Below are 20,696 nucleotides of genomic sequence, written 5' to 3'. Positions count from 1 at the left end.
TCTTAATCCTAGAGTAAGTAAAAACAAAGTATGGCTAGCAGTTATTAGAAAGTTATTATAAAAGTAATGAATGCTTTATTATCAAGTTAATACTTTTCCTTAGCCACTAACGTTTTCCCCCCCTAAAGTAAATAATAAAGCAAAATCCTCAGGAACACTCTTTGTATTATAGTTCTCACGTGTGAACAAGAAAATAGTATTGGGGAAAACAGGCTATCCTAAAACTATCTGAATTCATACTGCCTTAGGATGTTTTTCAAGGTGAACTGATGCAACTGCTGGTCTGAAAGGGAATTGTCAGAGAAATTTCACACAGAAATTTCAGCCATTAGTCCTGGAGGTTATGACTTCCGAATTGTCATATAACCCCAATGTTAACAGTCTTTTCAGAGCAATCCTTTTGAAATGCAGTAAAGCAAGTGGCAACACTGCAGAGATCACAAATATCTAAATATGTAATTAAGGAAATAGTGGCTTGCAGGATAAGATTCCTGGTGACGGCATCACACAGTGTCGTGCCTGTGAACTACAGGACAGGTACAATTATGCCATCGGCAATCTTGACTCCATCCCGAAATGTAGCTTAAGGGATGAAGACACTGATCAATGATGCCTATAGAAATGTAAATTAATTTACTTGACATCATGTAAGCAGTATAAACATACATCTAAATGAACACACACTATGTAATATCTTCTGTCAAATATGTAAATAAAGGTTTTACATCAAGTAGTGCGATTCTTTCTCTGAGAGGCCCAAATGCTTACACATTCAGGTTGGCCCCAAGAGAAACACCAAAAATGTATCCATTGTAGATGATCACACCTGACCTTAAGCTCAGACTTGGCAGTGTAAAGAGAATACAGTAAAATCAACGAAACAATTGCTATTTCAAAATCCAGCATGATGCCAACTATGAACCTTCCTTTAAATAACAAATCGCCAAACAGACACATTTTCTCCTGGTGTTCCTTAGAAACACTGAAAAATTTCTCCTTTCTATCTACTCCTTGCCCCAGATAGGGTTCAAGTTTCAAGCAGTCACTACAAGGGATTCATTGTTAGCCTCTTCTCTGGCATCAATATTCTGTGACTCTCAGAATTCCACTGGCCAAGGGCACAGCCTAGATTGGGTAGGCTTAGGTGTCTTAATCAGTTGCTTTCTCCTACTGCTGGCTGCCGAAATCTGGCAACATGATTTCCAGGGTACCACTTATTGCTTTGGTTTGTATTTTTATGAAAGCCCTGGATCTAACTTTTGTCCGCAATACTTGTCTCCTCTCTGTTCACCTGCACCTATCTCTGTTGAACATTGGTAGTTGGAGATAACAGAGCAGACAGACAACCTGCATGGGAGAAGAATTGGCTGAGTGTGCATCAGCTCCTGCAAACCTGTCAGCTACCTGGCTCCAGGAAACCCTTCCCCTGACAGCTTTATGACCAGCACTAAAGAAGAATCAATATGAGGGCAAAGGGTTGACATTTCATTTTCTAAAAAGTGATCCATTGAGGACCAATCACCAACCCATGTTTATCAGCCTTGGGAAGTGACAGCTTTTTTTTAATGGGGGATAAGGAACAGGAATCATCGCTGGATAACTCGACAGACTCAATCCTCCCAGGGAGGGGGAGACTTAGAACTGGAAAACCAATGCATCCTGCTATCAGTCCTACCTTATATAATAAAGTGGTCAATACAACCAGAAAGGGAATTAAGTCATCAAGCATGAGGTTGCTATTTTCTATCACTATGACTTTTAATAATTTTCACTCTTTGAATCACATTTGGACTTTTTTTTTTCCTTTTTCTTTTGGTCAATGGAAGAAACACAGTGACAAGATTTATCTCTAAACACCTCAGTTTGCTGTATTCAGGGATAGATAAAATGAGAAAAACAAGTGGCTAACGGAAAGCTGGACTACAACTCCAGAATGTCCCTGAACAGAAGGAAGAATGTGGTCAGGACACAAGACAAGCCCTCTTGGCTACTGAGGAGAGTTGTGAGGATCACATGATTCTGGATTTCAGCCCATTGTTTCTGAGACACACACTTATTTTAAATGTCTTCACTGCCTCACAAGCATTACTTAATGATGCTGCAAAAATTTCCAATGCAGAAATTCTTAAAACTAATCCCCTGAAATGTCTGCCCAATGCCCTTTCCCAAATCCCTGTTTCCCAGATACCGGATGGATAAATACCACCCATACACACACTTTTCCCACATGTTACATGCATGGCACATGCATGGAGGCAAACTCAAATGACAACACACAAGACTCTTCTTGACTGACTTCCAAAGTTTAATAACGTCGTGGAGATTCCACTTACTTCTCCACTCCAACTTGTCTGACAGACGTCATACCAATACAAGCACACTCATTCCCAAATACACAGGCCAGAAAGAATGAGGCACTGCTCTACACCAGAGTAGGCTGAAGCATTCAGCTCCTCTACACCCGGACATTCTGGAGAGTGAAGGTGGAAGCCTGGATGTTAAGAAGGGCATGGGACAACTGGCACCATCCAGGCAGCTGTGGTTACCACCCTCTTTTTAATGTGCACTGGCATACGCAGTGACAATAGCCAAGGTGCTACTGTGGCACTGGTGAAATCAGCAGCAGGCAGAGAGGGACGGTGCGACAGTTACTGCCCAAGAGCCAAGCAGGGCTACCGGGGAACCAGCAGTAGCTCTCCTGACCAGCAGGGCAATGAAATAATCCTAAACAAGATCACATGTTCCTCCTCCTCTTCTATGACATGAGAAGCTTACCCATCAAAACCCTAAGATGAAGGCCCAGACGTGGGGCTCGTAAGGGATGGTGAGGGCAGTGTGAAAAGCGAATGGAGGCAAAGCAGCAGAAAAAGTGCCTTCCAAGGAATATGCTGGCAAAGCCGCGGTTATGCCTTTCTGAATTTCTTTGTCAGTATCAAGTTAGACTGTCAGCACTCAGAGCATAGAAACTCTGCAACGCCATACCCACCCCATGCTCAGGGGTGAGCCTCTGGGAATGCTGACAACCTCTGCTGAGGGAAGGCAGAGAGAAAGCATGCATTGCTTTCATAACCATTATTGTCAAGCCATGCGAAAGATGTTTTTATTTTTTTTTTTGCCTTTGTCAGGGAAGTCCCTCTGGACGAAGGGATGCTTACAGTGAAGTCCCTCTTAACAAAGGGATGCATGTAACACTTTACAGCTTGAAATATCAACACATCTCCCATTGGCTTTTTCTTCGGCTTGGTTTTCCTGGCATTGGTTGGGCTTTTCTGAGACTCCCAGCAGTGTAGACTGCCAGTGTCAGCTCCAGGAAGGCCACGGGAAGATCAAAGCTACGAGGAAGGAGTTTGGCACCCAAACGCCATGTTTATGAAGCTAATCATAAGCCTCGGCTTCGTGTAGAGAAGACAAAAGGCTTCCCCATAAAACCGAGAAGGTGAGGCGCATATAAGGCTGGTTTCAGTCCTTACCTCTTACTGATGACAAAAGCAGCAATGAGTATGACCACGAGCACCACACTGCCGGAGACAGAGACGAGAAGAACGGTGGAGTTGGCTCCATCTCCAATGATCCGGGAAGGCACTGGAACAACAATCACACAGGGGTCAAGTGGGGAAAGGTTCTGAGAGGTAGAACTTCTAACTGCGTCCCCACAGTCAACCTTCTGAACCTATTGGGATTGCTGGAAGTTTCCGTGGACCCCGGTAAATGTTCATGCAACAGTCCTGTCTAAGACAACCTTTGTAAGACAAATACCTGCTTTCTATCATTGCATGGCAAACAGAGACATTAAATTCCACATGGCAAAGATACTCTGATCCTTTTTCCTTTATGTCATCACTTTATACTATCAAGGATTTCAGTCTTCTTCTGATTCAACCTTGCTTTCTTGTCTGATTTTCTTTCATTTTCATTATATTTAATAATGTATCAGTGAAATCATCTTCTATAATGAATATTAAAAATTCTGCCCTAACATCAAATAGGTCCAATGCTAGCTTGTAAGGAATCTTATACTTCAGCGTGGATCCAACTCATGTGTATAGAGATCTGGTATGTTTATTGAAAGCGGGCTTAAAAACATACACACAGCTGATCTGATTTGATTTAAACGAGTTCCAAGAAATAAGTAGGGGTGGGGGGGAATGGTATATTTGGCTCCTTCTTTAATGTTCTCAGGAAGAAAAGTTCTTATCTTAATGTAGGGTAGCTATATAACCCTCAATTAGTCAGCTTGGTAATCCCATTTTTCATGGTTTGTAGAAGGCTCCAAATGAGAAAGCAAAATTGGCAACATTGTTTATTTATATGAAAAGACAGATCTGATATACTATGAAAAATGGTTTTTCCTTAAATAGCATGAGATTGCCCAAGTTGCAGACATTGGCTATCTTATTTCATACCACATCCATTGCAACAAGATGGATGCCAACCAAAACGAATAGAACGCTCCTTCGATTTCACCTTGGTGAGATTCACTCTGGGCTGTGAAAGAACCGGGAATGGGTCTGGGTGGTCCATGTTACCTGTGTTGGTTGTGACCTCCAGCGGCTCACTGAAGTCACCGTAGCCGGCAGCTGTCCTGGCCCGCACATGGAAAACGTACGAAGTCAGAGGATTTAAACCTTTGATGTCCGTGTTCCTGGCGGCTGTCCGAACGATACGATAGCTCCGCTCGTTCTGGTCCTGCATCACAGGGAGATACAATTGGGGAAGGCAGCAGCGTTAAGTCCCCTGCTGACTTTAGACACAATATTGAAGATGAGCCAGTCTCAGGAATTGAAAGTAAATGGAGCTGCACAGAGTCTCTAGAAGGCCTGCATTATCTTTAATGTTGGAACTACTTTGGACATGTTGAAAGAAATGCAGAATTCAAGTCTGATGGTTGTTGATAAGTATTTGTGGGAAGAAGAAAAACAAAACATTAACTGATGGCTGGTGCTCTTCTAGTTCCATAATAAGCAATTTAATGTCCCTTGTCTTTTTTTGTATGTTTTGTCTAAGAAATGCCAAAAATACAGTAATCTGATTTCAATAAAAAAAAAGTAAAAGTCCAATACCTTTTCTGCTTTGAATAAAAAAAAAATCCAATAAATGATTATCTTTAAAAAGGAGAAGCAATTGTTCATTTTCTAGAGAGCCTTGGACGTAAATAGCTGTCTTTAAAATTCTGTCCTTTAAATGACAAGTTATTTGTAAAAATAATACATTCTTATAACTTTAAGGGGCAGAAGAATGCAATCTTGCATCCTCAATTTTCTATTAAAAGTCACCAGAACCCACATTCCATCACTGGTAGCAGTGATGTGTTCAAACACATCATTGCTTCACCCCTGCAAATCAGTTTCCCTGATGGAAGAATTATACATGAGGACCTCTTAGCTGTTTTCCTTTCCATTACTAGAAAGAAGAACTACAGGTATATTAAACACAATGTATTTCAATGTTTTAAGATAACTAAATAATAAACTTAAGATCTGATAGAGAAACAAAATACATTTCATACTGATAGTCATAGGAATTTCACGAGTTAGAACTGGTCAAAAACAAAATGGAAGGAAGGAAGGAAAGAGGGAAGGAGGGAAGAAAGGAAAGGGGGGTATGGAGAGAAGAAGGGCGAAAGGGAGGGAAAAGAGGAAAGAAAGGGAGGGAGAAGGAGAAGGACAGAGAGGGAAGGAAGAGATGGAAGGAGGGGGCAAGAAGGATTGGAAGAGGGAAGGATGGAGGGAAGGAGGGAAGAGAGGAAGGAGAAAGGACAAAGAGAGGGAAGGGAAGGAAAAGGCAGGGAAGAGTATTACCTTCTCATAATACTTGACTTCATATTCTAAGATAACCCCATTGGGCCGATCTGGTTCCAGCCAAGCCAGAGCCACGCTGTATCTTGTGACTTCTTTAGCCTGCACCAAAGCAATGGATGACGGTGCTGTCAGGAAAACAAGAAGGAATGTTGTCTTAGGGTTAAAAAAGGTCTGGAGGGTTATCAGCTCATCATTTACCTTACTTAAAAACATCATGTAGAAATGTCTTCTACATTTTTGTCTTCTCCAGTACAAGCATATCTTGTTTAAAAAGTCATTTGGCCATCTGTCATGCAGTGGACTGGTATGTCCACAGGCCTGCCACTACTCCCGCACCCACAGCCATTTCACATACAAAGCTGCAGGTAAAGGAAACCCTGGGCTGCCTAGGTTGGTCTTTTTCAAGGTAGGATGGTCTTGAAGAACTCCTCTTCTTACGCTCAGTAGTCTGCCTTTCAGCCTGCCTTCCAGTGTTCTAAGTATCATTGTACTGATATTTAACGCAATACAACCAAGGGAACGTGTAAGTCTTCCATAGGCAATCTAGGGAATGCTGGAAGGTGAAGAAAGGATTTACAGATTTTCGAATACAAATAAAAGCAGTGATTCATTAGAGTGAGAAATTTCAGTTTAAAGACAACCATGCAAAAGGAAGAATACAAATGAAGCAAGGCTGGTCTCTGTGGACATAATGGCAATTGTGGCCATTTCCTAAGAACTGAAACATTTGCTTTTGCCTGCTGAACTGCCAGCCTCTTCCTCTTCCCATTGAAGGAGACATAAAGGCGGTCCTCTTGGGCACGTTTTGGGGCCTGGGAAGGAAGGCCGTACTTGAGATGTATAAAACCAGGCTGCCTGATAATGCTCGCCTTTCCTCTGCTGTGGTGTCATCTCCAGTCAATTGTTATCTAGCGGCGCTGCGATTGACAAGGGCTGACACAGCTGTGTAACGGCCAGGGGAAAGAGGGAGCATTCATGAAATCCTTAATCTTATCTAACAAAGCTGCCCTGTGCAACTAGCGATTAGGGGTCTTCCCAGATGGAATTCATCTTCACTTTTGTTCTCTAATTGTGGGAATATGTGAAAACAATCATCCAAAAATGTCTCCAGAGGAACAACAAATTAATAACAAATTAATCGGCCTTCTGCCCTTCCCCAATTCAGACAAGACTATCATCTTCAAACTCAGGGGGAAACAATAAAGGAAAATAAATTGCTACTGAAAATGGGCCAGTTTAACCATATTTGATGGGTCTCCAGGTGGTGGCTGCGAAACCGATAGGACAAATGGCAGTCACAAAAAAGGAGACCTCTTCACTAAACGGAATCCAGAGAGGCTTCTAGAGACAGCTATTTGACAGCCTGACATCTCTGTTAGGAACACATCAGAATGGCAGTGTGCGTGTGCACACACGCAGGCAGCGCACACACCCTACCCCCCCCCCCCCACAGACACATACACACACTATTCTGTTTTGTTTTGTTTTTTCCCTATCTTTCTCTCTTAGTTCCAAAGCTCTTCCAGATTGGATCTCAGGCATAAACATAAGTGAAAGATACAATGGCTACACATGTTCTCCATCAAAAGCAACTCCAAGGTTAGCAATACCAAACTGGATGAACAAAGCTGCATGCGGCACACACATATGGAAGCCACTGAGCATCTGAGGGAATGAAAAACGGAAATGTGCTCATTAGAGGCTCTAAGACTCCCTTCCCCTAACACCCACAGAGAGACACACACACATATACACCAAATATATACACATGTACAAACACACACACATACACACACAGGTACAGCACTGAGATGCACACATGCACACACACACACACAAACTCAGTACTGAGATGCACACATGCGCACACACATATACACGTATTGCCTTTCTTTGCTGTCATTAAGACACAAGGAGCAAAACTTCTTTAAATGTACAGGGAGCACGGGGGCTACGAAGGCTGCCTGGCTGTGAAAAGCCATTTCACTGCAGGTAATAAATATATTGCTTCACAGAGCACTTTAACATACACTCCATAAAAAAGGGGCTCTTTAAACTCCAATGTTCAGGATTGGGAAATGAAATAGAAAAGTGAAGCCATTCGAAAGGAGGCAGGCAGGAGGAACATCATAAAATTATAAAATGAACTGGCTCTCCGAAATGGTCCTGGCTTCGATTCTGATAACCGACATATTCCTTGGGAAAGAATTGGCTGGCCTGCCCTCCTGGTGGACTGATGAACTAAGACGGCTTCGCTCTAGTTGGGTTATCACTGCACCGCTGTATGTGGGGGAAATGAATCCAATTTCTACTTTAGGAGTTGGAGCAACAACGTTCCTGTGCCCATTCAAGGGGAATATGAGCTCAATCAAGGGGCTCAGAAATCGCTAACAGGGAGTCGGCAATATATTACAATCACGTTAGTTAATAGAATAGTTCTGATGCAGTCATACTCAGAAAATACATCGGCACAAATGTGAAAAGAAACTAAGAGTGGACCTGAACTCAGAGGTCATAAAAATGCAGGAAAATGAGAGGTTGAAGGAGAAATACAAGTAAGAGGCAAGCAGGACAGAAGGGAACGTTAAATGGCAGGAGGGAGACAGGAAATTGCTGAGCTGATGAGATTTGTCTTCGGCAACTGCTTACAGAAATGCAACCAGAGAAAAGTAGCATAATGAAGTCTGATTTACAAAAACATTATGTCAAGCCTGGATTCTTTTTATTTTTTGTGCAGGTACTGCGGCTTGAACTCAGGGCCTGGATGCTATATCCCTGAGCTTTTTCCTCTCAAGGGTAGTACCCTACCACTTGAGCCACACTTCGAACTCTGGCTTTTTGATGGCTCATTAGAGGAAAGAGTCTCAGGACTTTCCTACCCGAACTGGCCTTAAGTGGCAATCTTCAGATCTCAGCCATGAGGAGTTAGGATGACAGGTGTAAGCCACCAGCACACCAGGAGCATCTTACTGAGAAACAGCGACAAAACCAATATGTGGCCAAGTGAGGTGGGGTGACACACCTAAACCCTACAACTGCCCTGTAGTACAATCTAGAAGTCATTCCGCACCCTTCAAGGAGAGCTTTGAACTTCCCCTGCTAAGAACACTGGTTTGAGAGAAGTCAGCTTTGCCAAATTGGCCACTTTATAAAGGAAGCAACTTGATTGTCCTCCACCTCCTAAGCCACATCCAGGCTCTTCCCTTGCCTTTTCAATCTCGTTTCCATCAGAGCCTCCAACTGCACATCTGGAAGCCATCGCCCTGCCTTGTGCCCGCCCGCAGCTCAGTTCCCAAGACGAGACATTTGGCAGTGGAATTTCCCAGTTCTTCCTTTCCCCCGTGAGTCCCAAATGTCATCATTCTCCTGCCACCCGTTGGTGTCACGTCCTTCTGCAGTTCGTATTAAGATTTCAGTGATACTGTTCTGAAATGCATTACTTTCAGCCCTGTGAATCTTGAGAAAGAAGCTTCCCATTTATAAGCATGCACTAACTAAACCTTGGTGTCACTGGAAGAGTTGGAGAAAGGATACCTCCACACGGTTGTTCAGGCGGAAGAGAGTTCATTAGCAGAACCCAAGTGACCTCAAAGGAAGAGGAAGTGACTTCAGAGCCTGGGGACCTCCCACTAACCCAGGTGCACCAGCCAGGTACCTGGGTTACAGGTGCTGGGAGGTGATATCTAGAGGGGGCCATGAGTGCCCCCAGGGAGAACAAAGAGGAAGGGGTTCATTTTTCCCCAGGGGAACCTAACAATCACTTCCTCTTAATGGTAGGAATCATAAAATAATCTGCAAACAAAACAAGGTAATCAGTGCTTGCTGGGAGGCTAAGCCAAGTGCTCATGACTAAGGCCTGGGATCCTAGCAACTCAGGAGGCTGAGAGATTCAAAAACTGCCCAGGTATAAAAGTCCAGGAGACTCTCCTCTCCAATTAACTAGTAAAAACCAAAAGTGGAGCTGTGGCTCAAGCACAAGTCTTGCTAGAAAAAAACCAAGCCAGAGCATAAGCCCCTGAGTTAAAGCCCTTGTACTGGCACAAATGGAAGGAGGATGGGGGAGGGGGAGAGAGACAGAAAGACAGAGAGACAGAGAGAGACAGAGACAGAGAGAGACAGAGTCAGAGATACAGAAGTACCAGGTACATCCCAGCCCTGAATTACTGAAAGAAAACTGAAAAGGAAAAGGAAGAAACTTTTACCCAGGGTTGACTCATATTATGTAACATCCCAAGTAATTCTTCCTTCAAACATCTCTGAAGTCACCCCTGCTGTTTCCACATTTGTAAAGCACTGCCTATTCTGATTCCTGTTTAGGAATATTTGGCTCCTGAATCCTAACATTTCATTGCTGTGCTCTTTGAGATGAGAAAGGAGTCAATTGATAAAATAACAGATAAAAGCAATCCCTCCTCCAAAAAGGTAAATAAATGAACAAATCGATGCTTTAGTTCAAAGGAATCAGAACACAGCAGGCATTTTAGAGATCAAGTAGAACAAAAGTTCCTCCTCAGTACTGACTCATTCACCATGCACACACTTAACAAGGATCTAGGGAATGAGGAAAACTCAGTAAAATACAATCCTCAGTATCGTATTAAGCACTATCTTATACTGTAGGGGGAAAAAAAATCAAGAAAGTTTTGTAATAGTTTTACCCAAAGACTCTAATGTCAACTCAAGTACCCATTTTCCTAGAATTTGGCAGTTGAACCTGCTGATCTGTATTCAAGCTGTGTCAGGACAATGGGTAGGAAGGAGCATTATCATACTTACTGTAGACACAACACTTCTACTGAAAAGTCAGAGGTGAGGCTAGGAGGAAGATGGAGGCTGATCTACACACCCTCACCAAAAGAAAGAGATGCGTCATAGTTTAAAAAGCATTCCTAACTAGCCACAGACTTCCTTCATAAAGAGCATGGTTGTCATAAGTGAAGTTGTGTGCCCTTGGGAAGAAAAAAAAAAAGCAGGCATTGTTTAATGGCTGGAATTTAGCCCTAACACACAGCAAGAAAGGCTAGTTAGACCAGTTGACAGGATCATGGTTAGAGAAAGATGATAGATGCACAAATCACAAAGGCAAGCACTACGAAAGGTAGTTTACAAAGAAAGATTTATGGCCTCATTCAACCAAGTCCATAATTTTCCAAATTTGGCAGCAGAATTTCCAATGACCAAAAGATGCCAATTTTACTGTTTGGAGATCTTTTTTTTTCTTTCTTTCTTTCTTTTTTTGCTGCTGATTCTCATGGGGATTTTAGAAGTTCTTAATTCAAAGCATGTCTTTCATTTCCTCTTTTATTTACAAATCATGCTGACATATGTATCCATTCAGCCATTCAACAAATACTCTTTAAGACTTTGCTCGAAAAACTTACAATCCAAAGTAGAGCTAAATAGGCATTTAGAATTATAATGCTAACCATTACTTGGCTAAAGAGAGGCAGTATTGGGGCCAGCAGCCAAAATAAGGACATTATGGATGGAAAATCATCATAGAAAGATTTGGAGCAAGGTAGATGGGGAGTGGTCAAGGTCTGCAGGGCTTAAGAGGAGGCAGGAAAACAGAATGATGGATAAGCAAAATCCACTGGCTACAAATATAACTGGAATTCTCAGGGCCTGGCCCTGTATGGTTGAAGGCCTTCAAGTTTCTAGAATATTTGGAACAAGGAAACAACACAAAACGTTTGATCCACAAAACTATTAAAAAACTCTTTTTGCAAAAAAATTCTGAGTCTGAGATATTTTACTTGACATCTCAGACAAGTTACTTAAGCTTTCTCATCTTAACTTTCCTATTTGTAAACTATCTGCTTTCCAAATACAAGCTTAAAAGCTAACTAGAATGCATGTTTTTTTTTTTGTTTTGTTTCTTTTCTTTTTTTTTTTTTTTTAATGCAGGTACTGGGGCTTAAATTCAGGGTTTGGGTGCTGTCCCTTGGCTTTTTTGCTACCACTCCACCTCTGGCTTTTTAATGGCTCATCAGAAATTAAGAGGTTTTTTGGACTTTCCTGCCCAGGCTGGTTTTGAATCTTCCTCCTCAGATTTAGCTTGCTGAATGCATAGTATTACAGGTGTGAGTCACAGAGGCCTGGCTTAGAATGCAGTCTTATGGATAGGCATTACCTCGTTCATCTCTATGTCCAAAATATTCAGGATATCCAGTGTATTGTGGGTAGACCATACATTTAAGGGCAAAAGTGAACTAACTGTTAAAATGGTCTAAAAATTTCTTGTAGATGGCACAACATTTCCTGAATAAATAGTGCCAGTCATAGCCATCCTGAAAATGACTTCCCATCTGCACTGGTTTCAGATGACCTTCTGTGGGTTTAATTTGTGCTATTTAGGTTTCAACAAGCCATTGACAAATGGGAGAGAAGCAAATGACAATTCCAATTATAAATGGGATCTCTGTTTCTAAGGTGCACAGGGGATACTTCTGTGCATTTTGCCTATGCAGACTGCAAAATGTCACTCAAATGTAAGTGTGCATTAAAAAAGGCTCAGTGCACCTGTTATAGACCACACTTTGAGCGGATGCTCTTTAGGTTGAGGAAGATGTTGACAATGTGCCCAGTTATCTCTCCCCGTGTACCTGTAAGATATATGCAAATAGTTCTCTTGATCTAAAAATTTACAAAAAAAGCACAACAATACGATAGTTCTCAAATCATTGTCCTGAATCCAGATAGAACCCTCAAATATCTCCAAGTATCTCAAAGTAGAGTTATCTTTCTAAGATGCACCATGGTAGTCAATCAATGCCAGGAGATGCCACTGATGACTATTAATGTATGGGAATAGACTCAAGAAGAAGGGGAATGGACAGGCTGAAGTCAAGAGTAAATGCAATAAGATTTAGCATTTGGAACAGACGGTCTTTCCACATACTTATGGAAGCACATAAAATTGCAGTAAAATGGTATTTTTTTCAAGAGCAAATCCTAATAGAAGATAAAAGGAAAAATTGCTAGAACTTAGAAGATGCTACATGATTTTGAGCTTTCAAATAGAAAACAAAGATAAATTTCACCCCTCCCCCTCACCCCTCCCCACACATACTTTTTATGGAATCAAAAGTTCCACATAGTCTTGAGACAATGAGCTGGCTTTCTATACAGAATCCACATTTTCTAGGTACCTGTGGTTACTTCTGGTCTGTGAGCCAACCACAATGTATTCAGAAGGCACATGTGGTTTTATCTCTGTGTGTGTTTTGGATAAACAGAAAGGGCATAGATTGAGACCTCTGTCTCACACTCACTCTCTCTCTCTTGACTGTAACAGTGGTGCATTTCCCAAGGAAGAATTACAGGAGATGCTTTGATGTCAAACAGAGGTAGCTCCCTTTAAGAGAATGGTGCATTTCACTTTCTGTGGTTCAAGTCTCCTGGCTTTCCACTGATGTGAATGCTATAATTTTCTTTTATTCATTTCTTCAATGACTTGCCATTAAAATCCTACAAGTCATTTTACTGCAGCAGTTTTGTACTTGTGACACCCAAATGGGCTGGAGAAGAGAAAAAAAAAAGACAAAAGAGAAAAGAAAGGCAGAAAGAGACTCTGGGATCTTGGGCTACAAAACTGTTTTGGTTTATTATTCCCCTGGAGTCCAGCATCACTAGTAATGGATTAAAAAAAAGAAGAAGAAGTGTTTAGAAGTGTTTACAGGAACTTAGGGGGTATGTGTGTTTCAGAGGAAACAGCTAAAATAGATGGCTGTATTTGATTACTGCCTCAAATTAGGGGGTGGGGGTAGAGAGATAAAGCAAGAAATAAATTGATGCACTGAAAGGTCTCGAGCCTGTGGGCATGGAAGAGTGAAAAGCCTTTGTGAAAGTCCAGAAGCCTGAGTGGTCCTGCAAGGCCCGTTATTTTGAAGGGAAGATGATTTTCCCTTGCCATTACAGCTACCTTTCTCCAAGTTACCCAGGATCTGGATTAAAATAAGTGATGCTTATTCGAGAGATCTTCCTCTGAAGGAAAAATAAACCCACAGCTTATATATACATACCCGGCCTAATGCAAATAACAGATTCAAATTTAATTACTTGGAGCTTAAGGTTGTTGTTGTTGTTTTCTTTCTCAATTCAATGTCATGGCTTTGTAGTTTGCTTTATATCAAAGGGTTGTGCATTTTAAAATGCTATCAGGCATCAAAATTAAATGCTTCAAAGTACTAATGCTATCCTCATGATTAAGGGTTTTACATCTCAGAGATGCTAAGAACCAAGTTGCTAATACTAAGTGCTTTCGTCTATACCCCACCAAAGGGAAAGAGGCACTTCTCCTTGTGGGTTTAACAACACCTCCAATGACTAGGCAATTTCAGTATGTCATGGTGGCTCTACAGTTATTTTTCCTGTATCTTATCTTACTCAGCGATTTACCAAGAGTTTTCAGATACCCAAGATCTCATGCAAACAGCTGGATTATTATGCTACTTTTAGGTACAAATCTCAATCCCCCACTACTCTCCCCACCCACCACCAGTATAAAAACTCAGCTATCAACCCCAGAGCTCTTAGCTGTTAAATTATTAATCCTGAGCACATTGACTCAGTCAAGAAGTGAAATCATTTTTAACACAAACAAGCAAAAGGTATAGAAAAAAATACACCTCTCCACTACCCCAAAATTGAAAAAAATTTTTTTTCCTATTTGATGGATAACAAAGAACTCCAGAGTCTGAGTGCTGTACCTGAGCTTCTACCACTTGAGTCACAGCTTCACTTTAAATTTTTTTTCTTTTTCTTTTTTGATGGTTAATTGAAGATAAGAATCTTATGGACTTCCCTTCCCTAGGCTGGCTTTGAACTGTACTCCTCAGATCTCAGCCTCCTGAGTAGGTAGGATCACAGATGTAAGCCACAGGCACTGGGTAACGACCTGTATTTTAAACCAATTATGTAACACAGGGCATAGTAATCAACTGAAGGATTCAGTTGATGCCTATGTCCAAAGGCTGTGTGTGTGTGTGTGTGTGTGTGTGTGTGTGTGTGTGTGTGCACGTGCATGTACGCCTATACTGGGCCTATAATTTAGGTCCTTAGCTTTTTTGCTCAAGGCTGGTGCTTTATCACTTGAGCCACTGGAAATGAGTCTCATGGACTTTCCTGTGGGGGCTGGATTTGAATTGTAATCCTTAGATCTCAGCCTCCTGAAAAGTTACAATTATCAATGTGAGCTATCGGCACCCAAACTTTGCTAAGTCTTTAACACTGTATTTATTTTTGCTTAATGTAAGACCAAGACCTCTTAGGAGTGCTTTTTCTCTCCCTTTTCCCCACTAGATAAAAGCTGTAACTGGCATATTTTTTTTTTCCACAATGATGGGCAGCAGATTATTTTCAACAAGTTCTTTACTGAAAGCTATCCATAGAATTTTAAATAATAGAAAGCGACGCTATTCTTAGCTTTCACATCAAGTGCTTACATGCAGAAGGTGTGGGGAGTGGCCTCTTTGGTTAATGTCCAAAAACATGAGTTCCTTTCTCCTATAAATTTCTTTCTGGGATGGAGTTTTCCAGCCAAGATTGTATTTCTAGACTCCTCCGTATCTCAGATGGGTTAGACGCCTGCATTCGTGGCACTGGAATGAGGTAAAGATATCACTTACCCTCTAAACTCAGCCTACAAATAGTTCTCTTGTGACTCTATTGTCCCAGCCGGAAGCTGGTGTCTACCTAGGCCTATCCTAGAAGCCCCAAGCTGATTCTCCTCCATCACAACCAAGTTGACATGATGTGAGCAAGGAACAATTTTCTATTGTGCTAACACACTGACTGAGTAGAGGGATTCTAGCAAAAGTGAGCTGGGACATTTTGGGGAAAATGGAATTTCCTTATATAATAAAGTGAAATGAAGAGCTATATACTGTAGCCTCCTTGAGAATGATTGTGGTTTGGAGCTCCAGGAATGGCTTCCATGTCCCTTCTAGCTCTCAGTCCTGAATGATTAACAGTCCTCTATTCGTTTGTAAGAAATTGGAGCATGCCAGCCTGAGGCCAGTGATTGTGGCACACAAGCCTTCCAATAGTGAATGGATTTAGCACACTCCCAAAACACTGGGCCGAAAGATGGGACTAGCATCCTGTTCACGTGAAATGGGAAAAGACAGTTTACCAAGTTGAAGACATCGGCCATGTGAATCAGAGCAAAACACAGAATGGTGAATGAGTGAAAAAGATCAGCTTCTTCTGCAAGGCACTCACACACATTCAACCTCTTTCACTTCTCACACTCTTTGAAGTGGTTATAATGATCACCTTTACATTTCAGATTTGGAACTCTCAACATAGAGAAATTAAATAAATCGACCAATGCCATAAAATGAGATTTAAAACCCAACTCAACCTGACTCAAAAGTGTAAGATCCTCACTTTATACCCCCCACTGATTTCCCATTTATTAGGTAATTACAATGTGTCAAGTATTGTTCTAAATCATTCATACGAATGAACTCATGGAAACCTTACAAAACCCTATGAGAGAGGTACTATTATCCCATTTTAAAGACAAAAAAGAAAAAACAAAGCACACATAATTTGAGTAACATGTCAAATCATAGATTATAAGTAGCAAATGTGAAAGTCTGGTTCTAGAGCCATTGATCTATACCTAGGAAACATTCATCCTCTTCCTAGCCTTTCCCTGGGAAGAAGTTGGACTTGAAGGTTAGAAGACTTGCTTATCCATACAAATGGTAGCAAGGGCAATATTGTAAGTTTATCAGTAGTCTGCTATGTGTTAGATACAGGGTTTTATGTACCGTGGTGGTTAGTCATTTCATAGACAAACACAAAAGCTTATGGTGATGAACCTTCTCATAATAGAATTCACTCAAAGATCAGAGTTAAGAATGAACACATAAATAAAAGTAGAAAACAATAATATTTGGACTTAGAGATAGGGTAAATATTCAAGGGAAGCTTCTGGAAGGTTAGAAATGTTCTGTTGTTCTGTTCCTTGGCCTGCATGATGGTCTGAAGGGGGCTCAGATGTTTGCCTTGAGATAATCCAATGGCTGTGCATTAGTCTTGTCTACTTTCTGAATGTGTACATGTCACAAGAAAAAAAGGTTCTAAAACAAACATCAATGTTAATAAAGAATATTGATGATGGAGTACTAATGCTGCTTTCAGAAAAACACATCTACAATCCTTCGTATCCCCTGGGCAAAGAAAAAACTAAAAATATCATAATAAAACATCTATGTTTTTGCAACTTCGAATTTCTGCAACTAAACAGGATTCTTAATACCTCAGCTTATACACTAGTATCTGCTCTCTGTGGTGAAGGAAATGCACTATTGAATTAACTACACTACTTTTGAAATAGCTGACATCTACATGTATAGTACTACCTAAGATTTACTCTGGACTATAAGCGATGACAGTTCAACTCTAAATCCAACTCAAAACTAAGGTCGAGGCACACCAGAATGAATAGGGAATTCCTTAGCAGTTACCCAGGTATTTCTGTGACAGGGTGCGTGCGTTCTGTTTCGTCTGGGAACTGCTCATTTTACTTTCTACTTGCTTCCGAAGAAATCTGTTGGCAGGTTCTGACAAGGATAGCCAACACTTGCCAACAGAAACATGGCAGGATTCAAAGTGTGTGCTTCCTGTTAAGTAAGAATGCCAGTTTAAGGCAAGCAGGAAAACAAGTCTTCCCACTGGGAGGTAATTTAACAGAATTTGCCTGAGCAAGACAATTGTTTCAAGATAAGAAAACCATAAATCTGGCAACAACAAAAATATATGTTGTTGTTGTTTTTTTTCTTTCTGTCTCTCTAAATGCTTCTATTTCTTGCTGGGCTTCACTATGTTGAGAAAGGAACATTTCAACACTGAGTTGGAATTCTTGTATGCCTGGCATGGTTAGATGAGATAAAAGTAGCTTTGGCCAAAGGTAGGTCTTTCATGATTTATATATATTGCCTTCCAAAATTAATCTGGAATATGTAAGGACAAGTCCTCTTCTATGGAGTAGAAATACAGTCAAGAGAAAGGGAGGCGATTAGCAGCAGTGAATCAAGGCTACTGTTCCTTCCATTGACAACTTCACTGGAGAGCTTTAGGCCTTCCAAATCTGGAAAATGAAAAGCTGTGCTGGGCCTTCAGGTTCCCTTTGTTCCTTAGACAGCTGCTAATCGTCCTGCTGTGTTGAGAACCGTTGAGACAATGCTACAACATTTAGCTTTCTGACATCCAAAGCATCTAGATCAGTCCCAATTAAACATGTATTCATCACCCAGACTCTAAAAGCACAGATGATGGATGCAGCCAGTAAATCTTTGCTCTTGCCTTTTTACTTTCTACACTCGGAATTCCACACTTCCAGGCAGAAACACTTAAAAGCCTGCTCTAGAAACTGACCAATTAAAAGCCTTGCTCATTGCCTTATATCAGACTTTTGATGATTTCCTACCTCTGAAAAGCCTTTTAGAATGAAGTAAGGCATCGATCATTGCCCTACAAGAGCTTGTCAGTTTCAATAAATTGATCTGGGCACTGTGGTCATTTTGATTTTTTTTTTCTAAGTGTGATAACTAATTCAGGAGTATTGTAGATTTGCCCTTTGCTACAGGGGCATGCGCATCATTTGTAAAGGTAAAGTTTGAAAAGCAAATAGATGAACCTAGGAAAATTTAAGGAACAAATACTAGTAATTCTAAAAACACCCTCCAATTCAGGTCAAGGAACCAAGTCTAACTGCAAGAATAGCACATTGTTTACTGCATTTAGATACTTGTTGCCAAAGCAAAAAAAAAAAAAAAAATTGTGTTGGTAGTAGCTGGAACCTCTCTCTTCCCCGTTAATTTCAGACTTTGAAATTAAGGTTGGCAAAAAGTCTTAAATCGTTTTTCCAAAACTTCACTTCCCAAAGGCATGAGGATAGTCATTCTAAATTCTCCACTAAAGGACATTATTAATAGTTAATATTATGGATACATGATCTGGCAATAAATCCCTCAAAAAAGCAATGATCTTCATAGAAAGTATCTAATACATGTAAGACAAACTGAAAAAACAGTAACATGTGAAACTCATGCATGAGACCTCCAAAAACTATCCTTAGCCATTTTGAGTTAATGGAAATGTTTTAAAATTAAGCTCTTTTTTTTTTTTTCTTTCTCAAGCTAATGGAATCCATGAGAGCCAAGTCTGATATTTGCAAGGACCCAGGTCAGTGCCAGCACAGGGAGCTCAATTCCCTGGCTTTTGATAGAGCCTGAATACATATACATCATCTGCTGCTCCTCTCCCATCACTGACTCAATGATGGCCCACTGTCTTCCAAGTTGAAAGACTAGGAAGTCAATTAGTGTCAGTTATGATGTGAACACCTGTCGGCTACAACTTGGACTTGGCCCAATTCCATTAACAGAGTCCTTTGTGGCTGCCAAATGGTCGAGCTTTTGGGCCACTTACGATGTAGTCCACATTCAAGAAAGTGACCCAAAGACAGAAAGGTTCAGAGTCCCATTAGTCATCGTCCAAGCCAGCTATTCACTATCACATACACAATTGCAACAGGGAACCTGGTTTTCATAATGGTCATTTAAAAAGCTCATGTTCATTAAAAAAAAAGTCACGGTGATTGTAAATTTATAAATATAGGTTTCCTTCTCATTTTACCAGACTTTTCAACTCTGAAACCCATTTTTAGCAAGTGATCTTCCTCTTGTCACATTTGAAACACATAGGAAGGAAAGAGAAGCAAAATCAATGCACTACATTTAACAACTAACTAATTGAAATATAAAAGTACAGGCTAAAGATTATTACTGACTCAGCCAGATAGTTATAGGCAATATATTGGTAAATCTTTTGAAGCAAGTGGAAGCTACCTGGAAGTTTCTGACACAAGTCCAAATTATCAGCTGATTAAGAGAAGAATGACTCAAGACTGAGAAGAAATACTATGGATGGTAAACTAGAGTGTTACGTGTGTGTGTGTGTGTGTGTGTGTGTGAGAGAGAGAGAGAGAGAGAGAGAGAGAGAGAGAGAGAGAGAGCGAAAGAGACAGAGACAGAGAGACAGAGAGAAAATAGCTGGACAGACACTAGTGAGAAGTTCTTAGGACTCCTCACCTTATTCCCTGTTTTTTGATTCCACTATATTGATACATGGGGGATGTTTCCACCACAAGATATCAAAATATTCAAGAGACATTATCTGTGAATTGCAGAATATTCTCTTGTATGTGTAGCCATCTTTACTGTCCAGTTTCTTACTTGTTATACAGAGAAGCTCCAAGAGATGACTGGTGTGTAGAAAGAAAAAGAAAAAGACCTTTGGCTTAAATTATAAAGCAGTACCTTTTGAAACTGATTCATAGACAAATGGTCACCACATGCCTTAAGCTCAAAAAATAAAAAATAAAAATGTGGTCATGAAATGATATTCTTGCAGCCTTCACATTTGAAACCTTATCTTTCTGACATTTCTCTTAAAAGCTGTGATGCAGCTTAGGAGCAAGAGAATAATTTATGAGAAGGGATTTTAAGCTTGGGAATTGGCAAACATAAATTTTTTTTTTTTAATTTTGGGGTATCAGCCAGAAACTGGATTTTGCATGTGCCAGATAGTTTAAACTCCTACAAGGCATTATAAGACCAAGGAGGAAACAACTGAGCTATAAAACTTTAAAATGTTATTAAGGCCAATAGCTGTCTTCAACGAGATCTGTGCTTAAGAATTCAAGATGACTTTTGTAGTCACAAAGCATAACAAAGAATGCATTAGCAAAGCTATAACTATTTTGGGATTATTTAAAGAAATACACACTAGAGGGTTCCACAGCATCTCACTGGAGCCTCTCTTTAAACACAATTTGCTGAGGTGTGAATTCTGATAGATCTGGATCTACCAAGGGGTAGC

The 20,696-nt window shown here is 40.7% G+C and overlaps 1 protein-coding gene across 1 annotated transcript in view; it reads right to left on the bottom strand.

Annotated features, from left to right (window-relative positions):
- Positions 1 to 20,696, bottom strand: part of Epha4 (EPH receptor A4) — a 142,804-nt gene that overhangs the window by 29,673 nt on the left and 92,435 nt on the right. The window contains exons 6-8 of the mRNA XM_042679274.1: positions 5,799 to 5,923; positions 4,527 to 4,686; positions 3,471 to 3,582 (exon numbers count right to left, since the gene is read on the bottom strand). Of these exons, the coding sequence (XP_042535208.1) occupies positions 3,471 to 3,582; positions 4,527 to 4,686; positions 5,799 to 5,923 (397 nt within the window). The remainder of the gene's footprint in view (positions 1 to 3,470; positions 3,583 to 4,526; positions 4,687 to 5,798; positions 5,924 to 20,696) is intronic.

Source organism: Dipodomys spectabilis, unplaced genomic scaffold, assembly GCF_019054845.1.
Source record: "Dipodomys spectabilis isolate Male_0828 unplaced genomic scaffold, ASM1905484v1 ptg000051l, whole genome shotgun sequence".
NCBI classification, from domain to species: Eukaryota; Metazoa; Chordata; class Mammalia; order Rodentia; family Heteromyidae; genus Dipodomys; species Dipodomys spectabilis.
Note: the sequence above shows the minus strand (reverse complement) of the source record. Positions and strands in the feature narration are given on the sequence as shown.